Raw genomic sequence first — 22,301 nt, forward strand, 5'->3', positions numbered from 1 at the left:
TTATATCCCATGCCACCCAATTGGTTCTTCCCAAAATTCAACTGCTTGGAAGCGTCTGCAGGAAGAGCTGGAGAGGGGGGATTCTTGGGTTGTTTCAGTGCTCAGAACAACGTTTTTGTCCTTCCCTGCTCCGATCCAGAAATAGATCTTTCCTTGTATCAGATTCCAAAGTGTCTAAAACACCAAAGCCCACCTCTATATCTCCAGCAATTGTTAACGTAGGGAATTATAATAGAGAATCAGCCCATAAAAACAATGTATGAATTGTATGAATCTGAGCAATAACTTTTTTTTTTTCACAAAAAAGGGTATTTTTTATTATTCTTAGCAGTATTCACCTTGAAGGAATATGAGGGAAGCATACACTTTTTTACAGACAATATATAAACATGTTGTACATAATTAACAATAACTTAGTTCACTAATCCAAAAATTAAGGAAAAATTAAAAAAACAAACAGAAAATACTGCCAAATCTTTATGCTGATACAAGTACAAAATAATTTAAATCCTGACTGCGGTTCTTCTACGCTGCAGTGACTGACAATATATTGCACTTTGTCGACTGTGGATCCCATCCAGCAAGCTCGCCTGCTGTGCAGCCGCCATTAATTTCAGTGGGGCTTGGCCAGAGCTCTCACCCCCAGAAGTCAACAGCAACTGTACAGTAGCAGCAGCAGCGCTGGTTAGATTGCTCCCTATTATCAGTAACCTCCTTCGTCCTCACATCCAGCCACCCAAACAGTTCCAATCCTAAAGGAATTTGAATGGTTTACAAAATCATGTTTAATTGTACCATACTTTAAAAGCCCCCCCAAAACACACAAACTCAAGGGGGGGATTGTTAATTTCCATCTTGGTCAATTGCAAATGTGATTATTCTCAAGTAGAATTTTCCCTCTTTTTTTCTATGTTTATTTCTACTTCTTTACAAAGTGCAGCTATATGTGCCTACACATACTAGAACAAAAAAGGAAAGCAGATTTGCTTTGGATGGTTGGTCCTTTTTTCTTTATCAAATAGCTGAATTACATATGGGGGGGGGGACAACGTACACCTTTTTGTTTTAAGCAGACTTTTGCAGTTAAGATACAATTGGCTTAGTTAAAATTTTTTAAAAACAATAAAAAGCTTGTCACAGAGCAAAGCTTATGCAGTTTACATCATCAAACCCCTCTGCTCACAGGGGCGTTTTTCATCAGAAATATAGCTAAATATGTACATCATATACTGGACCTTGTGATCTTGAGAGTCATCAGATCATCACAATTAAGAGAATACACTTCACACTGGCAAGAGCTTTATTTTTCAGTTGTTTACATACAATGTGGTTTCAAAATGGGAGACAACTTTTCCCAACATTGTTCTTTCATAAAAATAAAAAAAGATGTACTACAGCAAACTGTTGGCATACCCCGTTCTCCCCTTTACCAGAATATCTTCCCTTGTTCAGCATCTGTTGCTACATTTGAACTAGTGTAAAAATCAGAAAAGGATTCTTTCTGGGTGTCTCTCCACCTTGCTGTCTGGTGGATCTTTCTATCTCCAAATGGGAAATCTATAGTGACTTGAATGTTTTGTAAACAGCAAACTCAAACTATGCTTGGACACAATATTAAAAATTTTAAGCAGATTAGCTTAAATCTGCTTGTATCCTGGTCAACCTGTGCTTGTATCCTGGTCAACCTGTGCTGATGTCTTGTATCCTGGTCAACCTGTGCTGATGGAATAAATCAAAAGAACATGACCAGTACTTGCCATGTTAAAGCTTACTTTTCCCTGCCCTGAATTGGGATGTGCTGTGTGTAAGGCCCAAGAGGGCAATCTACCAGAGCAGGAAGTTTGCTGCTCTACAGCAGCATACATGCTTTATAAGTAGAAGACCTCAGGTTCGATACTTGGCACCTCCTGTTGACGGGACGGGTCGGGTGGGGGGATCTTGCCTGAGAACTAATGCTCCATCCATTCAAAGCAGACATTGCTGGGCTAGACTGACCAATGGTATGAGTTAGTAGGAGGAAGCATGCTATTTTTCTGCTTGTATTTATATGAAACAGGCATTCCACACAAGACCTACTGAAATAACAGCAGCAACATGTGGGGTGGGGGTTGAAATTCCAAAGGGAGTGGGAACTGGAAATTCCTGAGGCCTAGTACAAGATGGAGATATTCAGAACAGCCACTGGGGCTGCAGAAAAGTTTCTTCTCATGATTCTACCTGATGGGAGGAAGAGGGGGCATCCCTGCACTAAACAGGTGGCTGTGGAGAATAGCACACAGAGGCCGAGTAAGCGAAGGCTGCACAGTTTGGGGGTGTGAACTCAAGGAATGTAATGGACAAAGAGCCAAGTGGGGATCATCTGAAGTAGTGACATCTCTTTGGCCAGATGTATGCAGGCTTTGGGACAGAACTGTTTTCTTATCAGATGTTAGCACAGCGAAACACTCAGACTGAACAAGGAGGGGACTAGGGCAAGGCTGCCTGGTGTGTGAGGCATCTGTTGTTGCTCCCTAAAGCTCAGAGAAGCCTGATGGGGAAGACAGGCTGACTTCCTGTATGTTATCGTCCAGCCAATGCAGGATTGTTCCATGTGGAAAACCTTTAAGCCATGTGTCCAGTGTATATGTCTTCTTGCAGGAAGCCGTGCTTTTAAAAAAGATCTTCACATTGAGGAAAATTGCAGAAATTATATCTAAAAATAAGCCGCACTTTCAGGCTACTGTAACCTATGATAGCTACAAGTTTCCCTCTCTCACACACATCCACTTCCTAGTAGTATTTTTTTTTAATCTAAGAGCAAGAAAGAAAATCAAAAGAATGGCCATTAAGCAATCAAAAACAACTCTTTTTCCTACTAGGGTGGATGGTTCTTTGAAAAAAAAAAGATCCACAAATACATGCAAGGGTTTTGAAGCTCCTTCTGGAATATGAGCAAAATAAATAATGATTTTTCTGTGTCTGATTTGTTTTCTTAAAAAGTAGATTTTTATAAAGTTGTCCATTTTTCTTCCCCCAAAACAAAGTCCGTGATAGAAATCCAGCATGGGTGGCTACCACTCAGCTTCCTCTGCCTTGGGAGGCCACTAATCTCTTTACAATATTCACAGTAATTAACAAAGAGAAAGGAAAGCTGGCTCCAGCTTCTTCTACCGCTTCAGCCACCTTTGCTTTCTGCTGGGACCAGCAGGTATCCTATCAAACAGGTGAGTTCCTCTTTCTCCTTTTACCTGAGGGGGCAAAGTGCATAACAGGCACCATTAAGCATTTCTGCAGAAGACTCATCATTGCAAGGTCCAGCACAGAGTTGAACCACACTGGAATGAGATCCCCTTTTTTCCCTTCCTTTCCTACATTCTCTCTTCTGGGCAAAATCTTTCCTTGGTGTCATCTTAGGCAAAGCCCAGTGTTTTTAGGTCTTTTGTTCATGTCCTTGGGTCTTCAGATTCTATCCCATGGCTGTGACCATGCTGGATGGATGTGGGTGTCCAAATGAGATGCTGGAAGATGGGTGAATGGGGGTAGGTGTTGGTAGGATGTGTCCAGAATGGCTGAAAGGTGGCAAGTGCCCCATGGGTGTCATGTGACTGGCAAGGGCAGCTGCGCTGAAAGGAGAAGACTTCTCTTGCATGCACTTAGAAAGTTCTTCAAAACACTCAGAGCCTTTCTTGCATTTCTTGGACTTGTTGGACATTTTCCTATTTCTGGTCTGAATTCCTTCCTTCTTCATGGTCAAAGGCCTGTTCACCTGCAAGAAATGAGAAAATCAGGCTCATGCAAGCAAAACAGATGCAAATAAAAATAGTGGGACATCTTCCCCCTTCCCTAAGGAGAACGTACTGATAGAAATAATTCCCGTCCCATCAGTTTTTTCCTCTGCAGGTTTTAATTTTGTTGATTTCTTTAATAAAAGCCACACATGAAAGTCAGAGCCTCCCCACACATGCCAAATAGGTCTGAGAATGGCAGTGTCTAGCCCACCCTTCCTTAGACTTATTCAGTGGTAAGATTCAAATAATTTAACAACCGGTTCCGGTGGTGGGATTCAAATAATTTAACAATTGGTTTTTACAAAGCACCATTTTAACAACCGGTTCTGCCTGAAGCAGTGCGAACCTGCTGAATCCCAACACTGGATTTTTCCTTAATTTTCACTCATTTTCAAAGCTTTGAAAAAATTAAAACATAACACCCTGACCCACATTCACTTCTCAAAATGAAATGTTCAGGTTTTAAGCAAAAAAAAAAGTCTCTAACTTCCACTATTAAGTGTTAAAATATATAGAATGTTTCTACATTGGAATTCATCTGAGCTTTTTAAAAGCCATACTTTCTTAAAGATACCCCACTGGGATTAACCTTTACATGAATCCATTTCAAATGGCCTCTGAATTTCTAGAGAGACAGAGAGCGAGACATGGTTTCGTTATAACCAAGAACTGTAACTCTATTTTGCCTAAATTACCCACGCTTTGGAAGCCAAGCTAATACATTGTAATGTCACTGAACACAGCATCACTGTGCCAACAAAGAATAGCTGTGACTTCCCAGGGGAACTTTAAAGAGCTTTTTTATTTAAAAAAAGGCCCTGTGTGCAATGAATACAGAGCTGGTCGACGCTACACAGTTAAAGCATCAATCTCAGCTAAGCAAGCAAAAAGACATGTGGTGAGCAAATACTCACATTGTGCAATTTATAGTAAAGTCCACAGGCATTACAGACTGGGTCCCCATTTGCATTACGTCGCCATAAGGTGGTGGTGGTTGTCTGGCAGTTGGCACAACAGGTTCCTGCTCTCCTAGCTGCTGACTAATGAAAGAGGGGGGAATTGTTGAAGACAAAGGTCATTCCACCAGCAGATAGAGACAATTCTAATGAAACAAATTAAACAAAAAAAATGTAATTTTAAAAATATTTTCTTTGCAATTTTGGGGTTTTTTTTTAAAGCAAACTGAAAACTACACTCATAGACAGTGTGTCCAAAAGACAATTTTAATAAAGCAAATGAAACAAAAAATGTAATTTAAAAATATCTTATTCATGATTTTGATATCTGTTTAAAAAATAGAAATCTGAAAACCATATTCATAAACAGTGTTGCACTTAAAAACAAATCTGTAAAATGAACAGGTCTCATTTTACTATACAAATGTGTCCAGCTGCTAACACCAGATGTTTTGATGTATAACATGTTTGGTCCATATACACTGGCATACTGATTCCACAATTATTTGATGGTGTCGATCTCAATGTTCATTTGCTGGAACCCTGCCTGCGTTCTCATCATTTACACATACGAAGCTGCCTCTCAAATGAACTAAATGGAAATTCTACCCATGCAAAATTCCATGTGTCTGAATGCACTCTAGATTGTGAATTGGACACTGAAAATTACAGAAGAACAGTCTATAACTTACTATCCAAATAAAGAACTTTGCAGTAGCAATAACACAGAAACTGATTCCAAACATTATTCTAAACCTCCAGTCCACTTTTTTTCCTTTTCTAAACCTCCAGTCCACTTTTTTTCCTTTTTAAACTTAACTGGAGTTTTTATAGTAAAATCAATGCAACATATATCACAAATCCTAATATTTCCACCAAATAAAACAAATGTTCTATGTCTTCTCATGAAACCCTGCAAGAGTACAACTCTGTAAATGACAGTGATCCAGATCTCTACTTTCCTAAAACACTTAAAGAAATAAACTGTACTCTTGTTCCAAAGTACATTTAGTTCTAATTTGGGCAAAAATTATTTACTTCAATTACAATTTTTAACCTGATAGTTTAGAATATTTATGTAACTAAGGGTTTGATTTTTTTGCTCTTTGACCCTTTGGACCAAAATATCTCTCCACAACACTGCTATAACATCCAGATGTACAGTGTTATGATCAGTATAAGGCCTATCATAAACATTTATAAAGATCCTGTTATTGAAAATCCTGTGGCAACATTCATTGTCACTTTCAGTAAAAATATCATTTGTCACTGCCCTTTTGCATACGAAAAGAAAAATTAAGCTAGCCATTAAGATTTTTATACATATAACATATATATATACACACACACACACACCATGCGATCCTAAGCATGTAAACTCAGAAATAACTCTTATTGAGTTTAATGGGACTCATGCCCTAGCACAGTGGTGGCGAACCTTTGGCACTCCAGATGTTATGGACTACAATCCCCATCAGCCCCTGCCAATTGGCCATGCTGAAAGGGGCAGATGTGAATTGTAGTCCATGACATCTGGAGTGCCAAAGATTTGCCACCAAGGCCCTAGCATGTGTGCATAGAATTGCAGCCTTTGAAAATCAAATCAAGGTCTATTATGTAAGCCCCACTAGCCCAGCGGCAGCTCACTCTGCTTTGGGGTTTCCCCCCAGCTTGCCATACTTGTCAGCTCCTTCTCCAGGAAGGAAGGAGGAAGGGCAGAAATAGAGATTGACCAAACCAATCACCAGTCTGCCTTCCTCCTCCAGCTATAGTTCCTGCTGCTGCCGCGGGAAGAGAGAGAGGCTTGTCGGTCTCAGTCTTCCCTTTTCCAGGGTATTTCAATATTAGGGTATTTTGATATTCCTTAATTAAATCTATCATTATTTCGATGGATCTAATATCGTACAACTGTTCAAAGTTGAAAAAAATTAAAAGCCCTCCTGATCGCTGGGGAAGACAGAGGTAGAGCAGGGGAGGCAGGGTGGAGCATGCAGCACAGTGTATGGAAAGTGCATTATTCTGCATGTGCGAAAGTGCCCTTAGCTCTACACCACTTAAATGCCTGTGAAGCAAGCCAAGATTGTGCTAACATCTACCGAAAAAAATCCTGTTTACATCTGTTGCTTTATAACTTTTCTGAACTCCAAGGGAAAAAGCTTCTCAGCTCTTCAACATGAAAGAAACTGGATTGAGACGTATAGTCACACAAAACTCTCATTTTTTCCTAGATTGGCACTTGGCTGGGTGACCCATAACCCTGAAAACAATGGGGTCATTTCAAAAGTGGTTTTGTGTGTGTGAGAGAGAGAAAAATGCACCCTCTCTTTTGGGAAAGAATCTTTCCTACAAAGGGTTCAAAGGTATCCTGCTCCAGGAAATATCTTCAGTGCTCTCCATTTGGTGTGAACGGGCAAATGCTGTGAGGAGATATATATATTTTTAATATATATAAGGCACAGACCTTCTGGTACTCAAAACATTCCACAAATATTACATCATGTGACTCAAACTGTGATACTGATTTAATTTCTTGGGGCTCAATTCCCTGGATGGTTTCTGAAGCAGCCACAAAATGGCAACTATCCAAAGCACTGTGGCAGAATAAGGAGGGGGAAGGAGGCACAATAAAGCCCCATCTCATCAGATCTCAGAAGCTAAGCAGGGGATGGAGCACCACCAAGAAAGACTCTGCAGAGGAAGGCAATGGCAAACCACTTCTGCTTCTCATTTGCCTTGAAAGCCAGTTGTGGCTTGACAGCACATACGTATGTATACGAAAAAGTGTGGGACTGAACACTTTGCTGTACCCTTTAAAGAAAGCACATGGTGCAAACTGTGCTCCATTCCCAGCTTCTAACTTCATTATAACCGCATTTTCAAACTGACTAAAATTGAAGAGCATAAGAATGAGGGGCTTGACTGATTTCTCCACCTCACAGCTACCATTCAGTATATGCTAATGGAAAGTTGATAGTATGTTTCATGACTCTCAGTTTCATCAGGAGTGTTCTAATGGAGTGCATTTTCCTTTACTCACTGCCTTCAGAAGTGAAAATGGCAGTGATATGCTGACGTTAATTTACGTTTTTCAACGACTGTTACTACACTTGGCATCAAGAATGCACTATGAGTGGTACAGCAAATATATTTTAGTCATGAGGTGTTTTTTCAAGGAAATCAGTGCCCCTAGCTCTTTCAGAAAACAAAGCAAGAGTATAAAGTACTCTTTAAAAAATCTTGAGGGGGCCTTCCCACGAGGCAAGCTAAAGCTGTTACTTGCATGGAGCACAATGGAAGACGGGCACAGATGATCCATAGTGCACAGCCTGCCAGGACATTCTACTGTGTAAGCCCTACTGAAATTAGCAAAACTACAAACAGCATAGCAGCATCAAGTGGATATGAAGGGGGGGGGGGGGGGGGATGGATTTTCTGTCTCAAGCACCAAAATGTTTTGGCTATCCTAATTACAGCACTATTATTTGTAACTGAACCTGTCTTCAGAAGTTCCTCATCACAATTCACTAGGCCTGATTCACAGACCTGTGAACACAGCAGAATTCTCATTCAACCGCTGTGCTTCTCACACACATAATCAAGGCTGAGGTCTAGAAGTATATCATAGTCCTGATTAGCAGCTCATTGGGGGGGGGGGGGGGGAAGAGGCATGGGATCAGTTCAGTAGCTTCCTTTCTTCACTGTGACCACACAGTGGGACACCACTGTAAACACTGAGTTACCAGTGTTACGCCTTCCTGCCTTGGTTACATGTATTGGGGGGACAGAAAAAAATTCATCACATTGAAACAACGTTTCTCTATCTTTTGCTATTTCTTGGGGAGGAGTATGGTTCAGTGATAGAGCATTTGAGCTCAATTCTAGGAATCTCCAGTTAAACAGGCCATAGCTGATGTCACACCTGTGCCTGTGGAGAGCCCCTGCCCAGACAATACTAACCTTGATTAACAATATGCACTGCAAAAGACATTTATGCTAGCAGATCAGTGACAAGAAACACTTCACTCTAGAAGTCTGAGTTCAGAAGCCTTTAGTTGCAAAGGGCTGTTATCAAGATAATATTGACCACCCCCATACTATGTACAAACAGCTTACTGAATGTAACTCACCCCACAAGCATCAAGCCATTGTACCTTCATTACCACATATATGTCTGAAAATCCATTCATTGGATCAGGCTGTATGTCTCTTTCCTTACAAAGAGACACCTTCTAGTTTTATCTCTAATTAACACACTTGTTAATATTCAAGCATCTAAAGCTGATAATGTCATCGTGCTGGACATTGTTTACAATATTATGTCAGTTTTCACTGCTGAAATGTAAGTTTTCCTGCCCCCCATTCCCTGGTCACATGAATAAACAATGAAAAGGCGAATTTTAAAAAACACTCCCCAACAGTCCTTGAAAGTTAGTTAAGAATTTGCAGTCTCCCTCCGAACACTTTGGAAGCAGAGAGCGAAGTCTGCATATTTGAGATGGTTTATTGATACTAGACTCTGCCGCTTAACTCAGTGGCCTGTCCCCATTTAGTCTGGCATAGAGTTCAGCCTGCAAGAGACGATAACGTTACACTGTTGTCTTAACATTTTGCTAGACAAGTCAGTCATTTCAGAAGGAAAGCAAGTCATTAAGAAGCTTTTGCCCTGTTGAAATTCTGACTCACAGCCGAAATCCTCTATGTCCTACCCAACCACTAGATCTCCCTTTTTTGCTCTTGCAAAACGAACAACAAACCAACCAAACGGTAAAGAGATTTTTAGGCCCCCTAAATCACATGATTCCCCCAAAATATTATTCTTAGCCATTTTTTTTATACAGCATTTGTAGACTGGAGCATATTAGCAATTTCAAAACAGTCAGCCTGACTGGCATGCCTTGCCTATAGAAACTCTTTAAAGCTTTTAGAGTCAGGAAACAGATACACAAAGTTTCCTTATCTTCAGTGTGCAGATATCCAGATAGGAAACTACTACTGGGAGCTTGGAAAGGCCTTTTTTAAAAAAAAATCACTCAAATGAAAATACAAAGTATAGGTGACTACATGGAAAAATAATCAGGTCTTTAAAAAGGCAATTAGAGGATTGTCTGAAAAGAGGGCCAATGTTAGTTTTGCCATGGAATCTATGACTGCAAAATTACTTTTTCAAAATAATTATTGAGCCGATAGCAACAACTCTGACTCATCTGATTTTTCGTTGACTTTCTGAGGAGTAACTTTTTGTACTTTTAGGCTGGGAGGGTGGACATGACTAACACTTTCAATCCCAAGCTTCTTCTGAACTGTTCGAGAGGTCAAATGAATTAAAGCCGTCCTCTCTGGATAAAAGTGATTGGAATGCGGCCACAGAAACAAACAGGCAGGCAGAGTTTGTCACACGCCTTCAAACAGGCAGACATCTGAGGACTACATAGAAAGGGAAAAGACAGGGAAGCAGAAGACAAGGCAGTCTCTCTTTGCAACGTAGGGACAGTAACACTGACCCAGCCTTGCAGAACTGTTGCAAAGATTATAACAAAATAAGGTATGTGAAATTGTAATACAAATGCTAAAGGTCTGAATGTACACATACAGAGAAACAGCATACTAAAAAACAATTACCCTAATCCTCATGAGATGGCTGTGGCTGGGATCCCTGAAATGTGTCTCCAGGCTGTACTGTGACCTCTGAGTGACATGGATCTCATGTACAGATATATATGTTTAGCTCTGAAGCACAGAGATGGGTAGAGCCACAGCCTTTCCACCAGATGTGTGTGTGGTCCATTAAATCACTTAGCCCCTAGTAGAGAAAGAGACACCTACCAATCTCCGTTTAGGTTTAATGAGAGGTCGATTTTGACCGTTCATTTTGTGGTAGAGCCCGCAGGCGTTACACAGGTAATGCCCAGTGCCGTCTCTTCTCCAGAGAGGGGTGGCAGTAGCTCCACAGTTGACACACTCTCTGCCTTCTAAATGGAAACACGAAGAAACCGGATTTCTTTCTTTAAAAACAAATTCACAAAAGCTTTTTGCATTGTCCTTTGAGGCATATTCCAGAAGTCAAAACAGCACATTATTCAATACATTTAAAAGGGGGAGGGGAGAGATCAGAGAAGAACATTTACAGTGCATGCAATTAGGGTGTAAACTCTCTAGAGAAACACTGATTAATCAACAAAAGCAATGATCAGAAAAGTATTGGGTCTAACAAAGCTGGAATTATTTGAAATGCAATCTGACTGAAAGTGTCCTGTTCTACTTCTCCCTTAATCTAGGTCATCTCTGTGACTGTACTCTCCCTGAAAACTTAAAAGTAGGAACATCAACAATTCTATGGGTTGATGACAAAATTTGGAATTGTTACTTCAGTGGAAGGACAACTCTCCCTGCCCCACAAGCAACTTCAAACTCTTCCCATTTCCTTCTCTAAAATATTAAATCAGGAAAACTGAAAATGACTAGTAGATATTCTAAAGTGATATAAAAAGAACCTTTAACATATCATTATATAGCAGATGCCCTTTACACTTTTTTTACTTATTTATTTTGCAATGTATGCTTTCCTAATGAAGTTCTGATTAATTAGGTATATTTTCTGTTCCCGACTTATTTATATTAATTATTCTTTATATTTACTGGCCAGAGATTGTTCCAGATTGGCCTGGCTCAAAAGGCTCTGTGAGATTTATATATTGGCGTCTTCCTCTATATACCCACACAAAACCAAAAAAGCTTATTTGCTAAAAATTCATTTGAGTCTGTTCAATCCAGAAAATTCTTTTAACACAGTTTATGCAAATCATACTGTATTTAATGCAGAGGAAGTACACTTTGGCCAGTAACTTGAGCAGGCTACGCTGAGTTCAGCTGAGCCTGTGTCTCCTTTAATCTATGGAGTGGGTGGTTTTTAAACAGTGCAGGCTGGAGGGAAAAATGAGGGAACTCTGTGAAGCTGAGTTCCTAGCTTTTGTCCCTCCTTGGGCAGGAAGCGGCAGGAGTCGCCTTGTCGTGAGTCTTGGTTTTCCTACACAAACATTACGTGGTCACGAACTCTCCCCAGTTCCATCTACAGGACAGGGTCTCCATTACAAGAGTTAGGAAAATTCACATCTCATAAAAAAACTTATATTGTGTGAAAGGAGGGGATTAAGGGGGAGACTGAGACCTAATTCTCCAAGGTGGCTGACTATTTATATAGTCTGGAGCAGTTTACAAAAGCAGGGGGGAAATGCAGAATTTTGCTCAATTATATTTTGTTTCTCTGTGCTGGCAACAACAACAGTATTTCACTTACCAGGCAAAGTGTGACTCTCCCCTCAACCCTTCCCTCCCCCTCTCTCTAAAGGGACTGATTTGAACTAGAGATCTTGAGGCAGTAAAACATGTGATATTTTTGTTGCAATGCTCATAAAAGAGATCATGTTTCTGAATTACTAGCCACTTTGAAAAGAGATGTGTGTATATATACATGAATATCCCGTTTTATTTTGCTTTACGGTCACATTGTTGGAATAATTTGACCGTAAAGCAAAAAATTCCTCATCTTCTGTTAAAGGATTCAAAGCAAGAATTTTAACATGGTAAAAAGAAAACAAATTGGGGTTCTGTTCATGGGATTACATTCATTAAACTGAGATTTTTTTAATGAAATTGAGGTAGAAAGGACTTTCTGAGTTGAAGTTCTTGTAAACAAAATATTATGTTTAACAAAAAAAAGGGATAAGCAGGTATTAAGATTATATGTATGGCTTATTTTCTTCCAGCTTTAATATATTCATTTAAGTTAGTATTTACAAGGGACTTTAGAAGTGGCACTGGTACGTAGACTATATTTGAACTTTTGTTCCCTGTGATCTGATGGAAATCAGGCCCTCTGGAAGTTTTAAGAACATGACCTTGTAAATTTCAGTCCTGAACAGTTCCTTCTTTCCAAACTGCTCTGCTTAATGAAGATGCACTTCATTGAAAATTAACAAAACAATTCAGTTGAGATACCCCAAAAGGAGGCAAAGAAATACTAGATCTTGCCAAGCATTTCCAGCCTAGGCCTTTATGCTGCTGCATTAAGATATTTTCCAATATAAACCCTGATTTACATAATTCAGATCTGCCAGGGTCCCATCCGTCCCCCCTCCCCGCCCCCACTGGATTACTGTGTCCCTCATGCCCAGGAGTGACCAAATGCTGCAGAGAACAGTGACTGGAATTTGCAGAGAGAGACAATTTGCCTACAAGGCATTAGCAATAACCAACTAAACTTTGGAAAGCTATGGGTGTGCCTGCTGTTCCAAACAGCTCCTCCATCTGCATAAAATATACAGATAAATTCAATTTGATTTCTTATTGAAAGTCAGCAATGTAAAGCCACTGAGTGTTGCATATCGAAAAGTGGCATTTCAAAATGACTTAATTCAGATATTCATCCACCTTTTAACATATTTAACTACCCTTTTATACAGACAGGGTTTTCAAGAAGGTTAATAAACTGCTCCAGCTATATAGGCAACACTTTTTTTAACTGTGCAACTCTCTTTTTTAATCTGCCTTGATAGGGCTGGGAGGTTTATTCTGAATTAAAACAGCTAGCATATGAACATAATATAGCAACTCCAGCAGCTGTGGGACTTCCTAAAAAAAAGGCCCATTCATGTAACCATGCTTTTTTTCTACCTTGATAGGACTTGTAGGTTTACTATGAACTAATACAGCTGGTACATGAATTCCAGTATCGATCTGACTTCCTCAAAAAAAGACATGAACTTCCCTGATAAATGAATCCTGTGTGATGTTTAGGCTTTGTAAACCATGTATGAAATATGTTCCATAACAAAATCTCCAAGGCCTCCTAAATTAACACTGCTAAATTAACATAAACACGGAATTATGTTTTGATAATAAGCCTGTCATAGCAATAAACTGATTTTTTTTAGCATTCCTGTCTTATGAATGACAGAGGGCAAGGAAAATTAGTTCTAAAGTTCAGAATGGACTTTCAATTCAACAAGTTCCCGGGAGCATCTCCTCAGGTTCTTGCAACAGATTGTTCTGATGATGATCCTGTTCCTCATCTTCCCATCTTTATTTGCCTCCTCCTTGGGGGAGTCCCCTGCCCTCCCCTACGCGCAGGGTGGGATTGGGGTGAGGGGTGGGGGTCGAGTGCTCTTACCTGAGCAGGACCGGGCCTTGCTCCTTTGCTTGGGGGTGAAGCTGGAGGCGGGCCCGCCGAGGAAGCCGCCCGGGTGGAAGAGGCTGCCGCCGTAGTCGTGGGCGGCGGGCACGTAGGAAGGGTAGGTGGGGATGGGGTGGTGGGTGGCGGGCTGGGCGCCCATGGAGGCGGCGAGGCTGGTGCGCAGCGGGCTGGCGCTCTCCATCTTCATGCCGTCGGCCAGGCACACCGGAGGGTACTTGAGCTGCGGCTCCTTGTCGTCGTGGCGGGCGGGCGAGGCGGCGCTGCTGCTGCTGCTGCCCCCTTGGGCGGCGCCGGGGTCGGGCGAGACCTCCTTGGGCGGCGTGGGCGGGAAGCCGAAGAGGTGGGCGCCCGAGTGCGAGGCCGGCGTGAGCGACGAGGCCGAGGCGGCGCTGGAGGCCGAGCTGCCGCCGCCGGGGTAGACCGAGAGGGCGCCGGGGGGCGCGCCGGCCGCCGACGGGTGCAGGGGCCCCTTGGTGAAGGGGTTCACCGTCCACGGGTTGTGGTGGTGGGCCGCCGAGAGGGCCGCTTTGCCGCTGTCCAGCCAGGGCAGGCCGGGGCTGTGCAGCAAGTGGGGCCGGCACATCTGGCTCCCCGTCAGGCGGGCTGTCGGGCGGGAAAAGGGCGTCAGCGAGTCAGCCCAGCGGCCCCTTCCCGCACCCCCGCGCCAGAGCTTCACCGCGGTCTCCCCAGCCTCCGCGCCACCCCAGAAGGGCCCCGGGGCCAAGGGCCAGGCGGGGCGAAGGGGCTTCGCGCCCGGCTCCAAGGCCGAAGCCTCGACGTTCCCTGAGCCAGCAGACAAGGCAAGGGCCGCCGGGACTCTCGCCTATGGCCGCCTCCCGTCCAGTCCAGTCGCCCCTCCTCGGCAACTTTGGGGGCTTCTGGCAACATTGCGCCCACCCCCACCCGTAAGTACAGCGATGCCCACGCTGGACCCGGAACCACGATTGCCCAGGCGTTCATATCCGGAAAGGGGTCCTGACTGGACTCTGTAGTCGCCACCCACCTTCCCTTTCCTCTTCCAGCCTCTAACATCCCCCCTCCCCAGCCGAGAGTTGGGGGGGGGGGAAGGGGATTGAAGGCTCAGAGCCACCCCGATCGCCCTCCTGGCCGCCTTGAGCAACCTTTCCGGCCGTGCTGGGCGCAGAGGCAGGCGAGAGGGCGGCGGCGGCGGGGGCACCTACCGTGCGCCTGGCTGTAAGAGACCCTGGCCCGGGCGTGGGCCGGGTTGGCGTAGTAGGGGTTGCCCTGCGAGTCCAAGTGGTTGAAGAAGACGTCCACTTCGTCCGGAGGTAGGAGCTGCGCCGGTTCCATGTAGTTGTGAGCCAGGCCCGGGTGGTGAGTGTCCGGGTGTTGCCCGTTCAGCACGGCGTGGTGGGCCATCCAGCGGGGCTGGTCCGTGGCTACCTCCATGGCTGTGGCCTTCTCCCCACCTCAAGCCCTCCCTCGGCCCTCAAACTGGCTCTTTTCCTTCCGTTCGGTTATTGGAGTTTCGTTTTAAGCGGCCGGGCTCTCAAAAGAACGGCTGGTCTCCGAAGGGAGTCAAAAGTGCCCGAGGCGTCCCTCTGTTGGGAAGGGAAGTTGTTGCCAGATGCTCCTGCCGCACACCTGGGGGCCACCACCTGTGAGGACGAAAGCACGATCAGTACAAACGACGTAGAGCACACGGCCCGCCATACCAGACAGATTCAGTTCGGCCACATGGGTTGTCCTAAATATGAGGGGGGGGGGGATGAAAGAGCGTCCCGCTTTTTAACCTCTCTTCCCCCCCGCAAAGTTTTCACTTTCGCCGCTTCCGCTCGTCCCAAACCTCTGTCCAAACAATGAAAAACAGCAGAGATCTCTCCCCGCCCCCCCGTTGTCGTTAAAGCAACTTTTTACGGACACGTTTTAATGAAGGGAGAAAACGAAAGGCGGTCCCTTTTTAAAAAATCTCCGTCTGCTTGTGAAAAGAGTTCGAGGGAGATAAACTGAAAGCAAAAAAGGCCACTCACCCTTATGAGAGTTGCTAAACACACACACACACGAGACGCAGGACCAACCCGGTCGCCCTTCCCTTCCCAGCTCACACACACACTTACCGCGCGAGCTCTTCCAAGCCGAGTGAGTCGCCCTCCAAATGTTTGAAAAGTTGCTTTATGGGCTTGTAAACGAGGGGCGGGGGGTGGCGGCTGATTGTTTGAAGGGCGGCGCGGGGAGGGGGGGCGGCGGAGGCGAGCGAGCCGGAGGAGCCTTGGCTGGGGGCTCCGGCGCGGCGGGCCAGCAGCGGCAGCAGCAGCAGCTCCACTTATTCGGGCCCTTTTTGCACCATCCCCAAAGCATCCTATGTCAGCGCTGGCGCCAGCTGGACTCAGTTCAGTAGACATGAACTAGGGGCGACGCGCAGGCTAAGAACCTCCGCCCAGCCAATCAGCCGGCTCGGCGCCCAGCCCAGCCTCGCTATTGGCCCCGAGAAATAGGCATCCCCCTCGTTGACTCCAAACAGCCCAAAAGCGCCGAAGCCGCCAAAGACTCCCCCCCCCCCCTTCCCCCGCCTCCCACCCATTCCACTCTCACGTTGCCTTTGCTACTTTTGCTCTGGGAGCCCCTTTCCCCCCAGCACCTCTCTCTCTCTCTCTCTCTCTCTCTTGAGCTGGGTTCGACCTCTATCAGGTCGAACAGTATGCATTGACAGTATGCATTGTACTGAATGCAAAACAAGCTCTCTACCCGCGCGCACACTACGAATGTGGGCACCAAATTGAGGAGGAGGGACTGGGTGGGGGTAAAAAGAAGAGAAAATGAACAAATCATTGCCCGGGGTGGGGAGCACTATGTAATGTCTAAACGAAGCCTGGACAGCTAGAATTTTAAACAAGAGCAAAACTGCTTCCATTTATTTGCTTCATGTATGTGTATTTGAAGAAAAACCTTTTCAACCTCCTAGAGATTTTTTAAAGCGCGCCTGCCTGTTTGCTTCCCCCTGCGTTTCAGTGATATGCTGCTTTTATTTTCAGTTAGCCATAACTGCAGTTCTGGGTTCGTTTGGTTTGGGTCACACTGACTTGTCTGCAAGTGAATGGAATTTCTGCCGAACAAAGCGTTCAGGATCGGAACCTGGGATTTCCTTCACTGAAAATCAAGGCAGAGTGGTTTTGTGTTAACGTGCCAGTTTACATGGTGCTTCAGTGGCGCGGGTCAAACTAACACGGTAACGCTAAATAGAGTTATCAGTAGGTGGATTTCTTTTCTTCTTTTAAAATGCCAAACAGTTTCTGCCCAAGGAAAATGACATTCCAAATAATTCTAGTGGAAGTATCAGTCCTGCAACTATTGAACCCTTTACTCAGGAAGACTTCCTCCAGGGTGGTTCGAACATGTTTGCCTCAACGGAAGCCAGAGGAGAGGCGAGAGATTTCCAAGGGCTGGAAGACCCCAAACAAGAACACTCATTCTTTATGTGATATAAAAATTATGCTGCAAGACAAAATTTAAAATCATATTTTTTTAGAAAGAATTCTTTCCTAAACTAACTGTTGCTAGTTTTAAAAAAAAACCTTTAAATTCCATTTCGATTCAATGAAGTTGGCTACACTTTTGAGGCTCCTGCTTGAGCTGACTAACAAGGAGTATTTCTATCGCTTGGTCAGCAACCTCTGACTGCCCTTCTAACATTTTAACACATTGGGTGTGAGGGAGAGGAATTGAGGATGATGAGGAATCTGTTTGATCCTCCAAACTCTAATCAATGTTCGTTAAGGTTTTAAAATCAAATCTTTTTTCACAATATAAAAGACAACATGAGTGGCCATATCCTTCCCTTGATCATGTACGGTTTTTTAAGTGTCTCGCTTATTGTCCAGGATAGGGCTGGCAAACCCTTCTTTCCGGAGAGTCAGGCTCTCTGCTGGGTTATTGGTGCCACCACTATCTATGTTGCTACATAGCATTTGTTTTACAGTCTTGCTTCGCTTCTTTTCCGGCCCAGATCAAATGGCTAAATCCTTCTTTCAAATCCAAGACACTGAACAACCCAAACAAACCTCCGTCTCCACCCTCCCCTTTGTTTAAATTTTTTAGTTTTCTTGTCCTGCACACACATAACCTCTGGCCGTGATTTAGTGGACACTCCATGACAAGAGCTTAGGTGCCCTCTCACACCATTACAGACTCCCCTTCCTCCCCAGATATTTAGAGGTGATCACAGTCCTTCCGGATTAAATTGCATGGGGTAGGAAGGTCCTTTGGGGTGTTTCCACCCCACCCCCCTTTAGTGACCAGCATGCCTTCCAGGCTCACTCTGACTCTTTATACCAATGAGCAGGTAGGGATGTAGAGATAGTCTTGCAGACTGCTCAGCAGAAGACAGAATTCTGGCCGGGGAAACAACCCTTCTTGTCTTATGGAAGCTTTGCATTTTCAAGGAAAGTGCTGTTTTCCATCTTCTTTAATGTAGGTGGTAATTTTATGTGGGGTGGTAATTAGATCAAGTTCCTCCTTGCCTTTATGAGCTATTCCCCAATTTGGAAAGGCACCTCAGACTGCTTTTGTCATTGGCTGGTGCAGGATTCCCTCCCCCATGCCTTGACCTTGTAAATACCTTGTGATATGCTGTGGGAGCACCTGAGGGGGGAGGGAGAGACCTTGTGAACAGATCAACAAAAGTGGCTCATCCAGAGGCAGAGATCAAGAAGTTGAAGCCCCTGCCCTGCTCCTGCTCAGTGTGCAGTGCAATGCCAACCTAACCAGTGTGCCACAATGCTAACCTAGCAGGTGAGATCTACTGAGTTCAGGGCTTACCCAATCTGAAGTAGACCCATGTGTCCTGGCATAAGGACCATAAATGCAGCCCCCTTTCTTCCAGGTTACTCTTCCTGGCTGAAAGCTCCCTCCAACCCTCTTTCTGCTGGGATCGGTAGAAACTAGAATGAATGTCTACTTTTGTGGTGCAGAAAATAATTCCTTCGAGTGGGGAAGAGATAGTTGCCTTCCCTTTAAATGCACCCCTTTGTTTCATACAGCTCAATCCTATGAGTGTTTGCTCAGAAATAAATTCTACTGAGTGCAGTAAAGTTAACTTTTCAAGTAACATCTTGCTTATGTGTACGGCCTTAGAGTAAGATCTACTGAATTGGCACAAGTACAAAGAACTGATGTTCTAGTTTCTGCTTTCTTTAGGGAACAATTTGTAAATTGTACTAGGACCTTCTTTCTTTTAAGATGTTTCTCAGTCTCTTATGCTCATTTTTTATATCTTATTAAAAGAAAACTTTTATATCTTATTAAAAGCTCAAAAGACTGAGGTTGAAAACTAGGAAGCGCTGGAAGTTCCCCAGACCAACCCTGCTGCCTTCTTTTCAGGCCGCTCTCCCGCCCCTCTCCCCCTCCTTAGCATCCCATCAGACAGGCCTGGGCATGCAGACATCCCAGGTTTTGAACTGGTGCTGAGAGTGATTGTGCACGGGGTTGGCGCTTACTCTGGTTGGAGCGGTGGCTGCAGATGCAGGCAAAGAGCCTCCGACACACAAGCACAGGGTGCGCATCGCCTGAAGTTTAATTTTTCCTCAAATCTTCACTCGCTAACTCCACTCGGGTGAGTAGGCAGCCCATGTCCCGCCACCCTCGCCCCTGCTCCCTTCTTTCTGGGCCTTTTTCATGTCCTTTAGCTGTGGTATAATTTTTTAAAATCTTTTGGGCCCTCCTGCCCTACATTTTGTTCTAAAATGCACGCTCAGCCAGACTGGATACTAATAGGCCTGAGGCGGCGCTCCTTCCCCTCCAGAACCCTGAGCAAATTGCCAGGCGTAGGTTTAGCATAGGTGTTTTCTTTACATTTTGAACCCAGAAGGTATAGCCGAAGTAGATCCACAAAATGTGCTTCACTTGAAAGGAACAAGAAAGCGTCATTTTTCCCTATCTAGCTAAGATGCTGTTAATGAGAAACTCATTCAACATGGGGCCTAACTCAAAAGCTCTTTTCATCTTTGGATCTCTAAGAACCAACATGACGCAACTGGGTTCCAATATAAACCGTGCACTTCTCTATTCCCAGACTCCTTAAAGGACTTTTCTACATTAAAAAAAAACCTTGCTAAAATGGCAAAAAAAAAGAAGTATTTACTTCTCCAAGATACCAAATGTCATATTTTTTTTTTTCCATTGGGAATCTCTTGTCTACTTCCTGTAGTCAGGCGATACAAGCTGCTTGTTGATCTGTACCATCGTTTATGCAGATGAATGATTAGGGAGAAAAAAAAAAAAAAAAAAGAAAGAACTCTGCATTTAGTTGAGCAAGCAAACATTAGGAAATATATAAACCAATCTTGCAAATGTGACTCCCATCTCCCCTCCATAATCCCAGCTATATGTATGTTTGTGATGTTCTTTTTTTGAAAGGTCAGAGCCTTAGCATTTGTTCAGAAAAGGCGGAAGTGGGGTCAGCTTCTTTATCCCACTCATGCTCCAAAAGGGAGACCCAGGCCAAGACTGGTTTTATTTCAAACAAGCAGCAAATCTCTCCCATGTTCACACACCAGCCTGCTTTCGATTGTCACTGGCATTAGCCTGTAAAAGCTCTAAAAAGGAGGTTTGTGGGGGAACCCCCCCCCATAATCTCCAGTTTTCTTTGGATCCAGGGGAAAATGGGGAATTGAATCCCAGGCCAAGATGTCAGAACTTGCCCAAAGCTTTCCTGAAGGTTGTCTTTTGCATTTCTAGTCTGGTTCCTAAGAAAAGAGCATCTCTAGCCAGCTGACCAATAGGCACCCAGCAACCTCTAGCCTTTCTCTGCTGCCAGTTTTAAGACTGGAGTGCTAAAACAACTCCTAGTCAACCATACTTTAGTAACTTTCAAGTGCCATGTTTCCAGGTTTGCCTCTTAGGAAAAAGCCTAACTCAGGAGAGAAAAGATGTAAAAGGCAGTGTTGAACAAATTAATGTAATGAAATCATGCCCCTACATGTTCTTCCTTTCCATATATGAATGTGAAGTGCTGCTTCCCCATGTTAAAAAATATGATTTCAAATAAGATGCTAGGGTGTAACTTGCAATTCTGTGGATGATGAATTCAGATGGAGTCATCCCAGGTATATAAAATCCATAAGTAACAGAAAAGAGATCCCTCCAACTCCGTGCATAGAAATTGATGGTTTAGGGTCTGGGAAGAGAGAGTCAGAGTTAGAATTGGGAGAGGGAAGATTCAGTGCTTGGACCTGCATGTTATTGGGTTTGCTAGATAAGACCAGCTTCCAGACACTGCAGATTGTATCATTTCTTGCACGGTGTCAGCTCTTTCACCATTTTTTTTTCGCACAAAAGAATTCTGTGCACTGTGTTTCCCGCTGTGTTCAACCAGCAGACTCTCGATTTAACAGGACCCCCCTCAATCCACCCACCCCCCACTCATGCATGTGGCTTGGTTGTGTCACTCCCTGACGACTAGGGGAGGCTCCAAGTATAGAGAGCTAGGGTCCTCTGAAAACAGAGCTTATAGATTATTTACTGCAACACACACACAGCACATTCTAAAGAATCCTAACTTCTTCAATTGTCTCCCGTTGGGGTGGGGCGTTGGAGCAAAACATCTCAAACCAGCTGTGAACCAGAGCCAGTGGTATCATTCCTAGAGTGCTGGGGGGGAAAAGGTATGAATTCCTCTGCACAGTTGCAATGACCATGACTTTGAGGTGTGGGAGACTCAAATTGCATCATTGCGCTATTTTGTGGAAGGGGTGGCGTGCTGAAGCAGCAGTACCAGAGCATGAATGCTTGTTGCCTGGTGTGTGCGTAAGCGTGTGCTTGACAGAGAGGGGAGGGGAGAGGCCTGCTTGTGTGTCATCGGGAGAAGGGGACAATTCCACCTCACCTTGGCCAAAAAAAGTTTTTTTTTTGGGGGGGGGGAGGAGGGATGGCAGGAGGCTTCAGCCTCAGCATCCTCAGCAGGAATGCTCCTCTATTGATGGGCCCCCCTCTCAAACCCACCCACCCCTGCGTGTGAGCTCCCCTTTTCTGGCAGGGGAGAGGCGGCTAAAGTGGTAGAAGATTGACAGCCGGGTAATTGGGCAAGAGGAGGCTGCTGCTCCCCAGCCAGGCGGCGTCGCAGTCACTGCGACGCCGGGGCCCGTGACGTCGTCTCGCCCGCTTTCGCCAAATTGCCAGGAAATGAACTTTTTAATAATAATAATCACCAGCATCATCATGGCGGGGAGGGGGGGAGAGAAAGGCGCCCCCACAGCTCCCAGGCGGGACTGGGGGGGGGTCTTCACGCTCTGTTCCTCCCCAGGCTCCCGCCCCCGCCCGCCTGTCACAGCTTCTTCCCACCCAGACAAAACAATCCCCGGTTGGAAAAGAAACAAGGTGGGCGGCCCAGGCTGGGCGGGAAAGGCTGCACGCAGCTCCAGCCCAGCGCGCCCT

The 22,301-nt window shown here is 44.5% G+C and overlaps 1 protein-coding gene across 6 annotated transcripts in view; it reads right to left on the reverse strand.

The window, feature by feature from the left end:
- Positions 1 to 286: 286 nt before the first annotated feature.
- The window catches only part of GATA2 (GATA binding protein 2), a 627,541-nt gene continuing 605,526 nt past the window's right edge, over positions 287 to 22,301 (reverse strand). For 4 of the 6 annotated variants that reach the window (XM_048489760.1, XM_048489758.1, XM_048489757.1 and 1 more), the window contains exons 2-6: positions 15,095 to 15,532; positions 13,890 to 14,516; positions 10,547 to 10,725; positions 4,682 to 4,807; positions 287 to 3,745 (exon numbers count right to left, since the gene is read on the reverse strand). In XM_048489760.1, coding sequence (XP_048345717.1) covers positions 3,446 to 3,745; positions 4,682 to 4,807; positions 10,547 to 10,725; positions 13,890 to 14,516; positions 15,095 to 15,323 — 1,461 coding nt within the window. In that variant the 5' untranslated portion in view covers positions 15,324 to 15,532 and the 3' untranslated portion in view covers positions 287 to 3,445. Of the gene's footprint in view, positions 3,746 to 4,681; positions 4,808 to 10,546; positions 10,726 to 13,889; positions 14,517 to 15,094; positions 15,533 to 15,991; positions 16,335 to 22,301 lie in introns of those variants that run through there. The other 2 variants (XM_048489756.1, XM_048489762.1) reach the window with 2 other exon arrangements.

The sequence above is a fragment of the Sphaerodactylus townsendi genome, linkage group LG03 (assembly GCF_021028975.2).
Source record: "Sphaerodactylus townsendi isolate TG3544 linkage group LG03, MPM_Stown_v2.3, whole genome shotgun sequence".
Classification (NCBI taxonomy): Eukaryota; Metazoa; Chordata; class Lepidosauria; order Squamata; family Sphaerodactylidae; genus Sphaerodactylus; species Sphaerodactylus townsendi.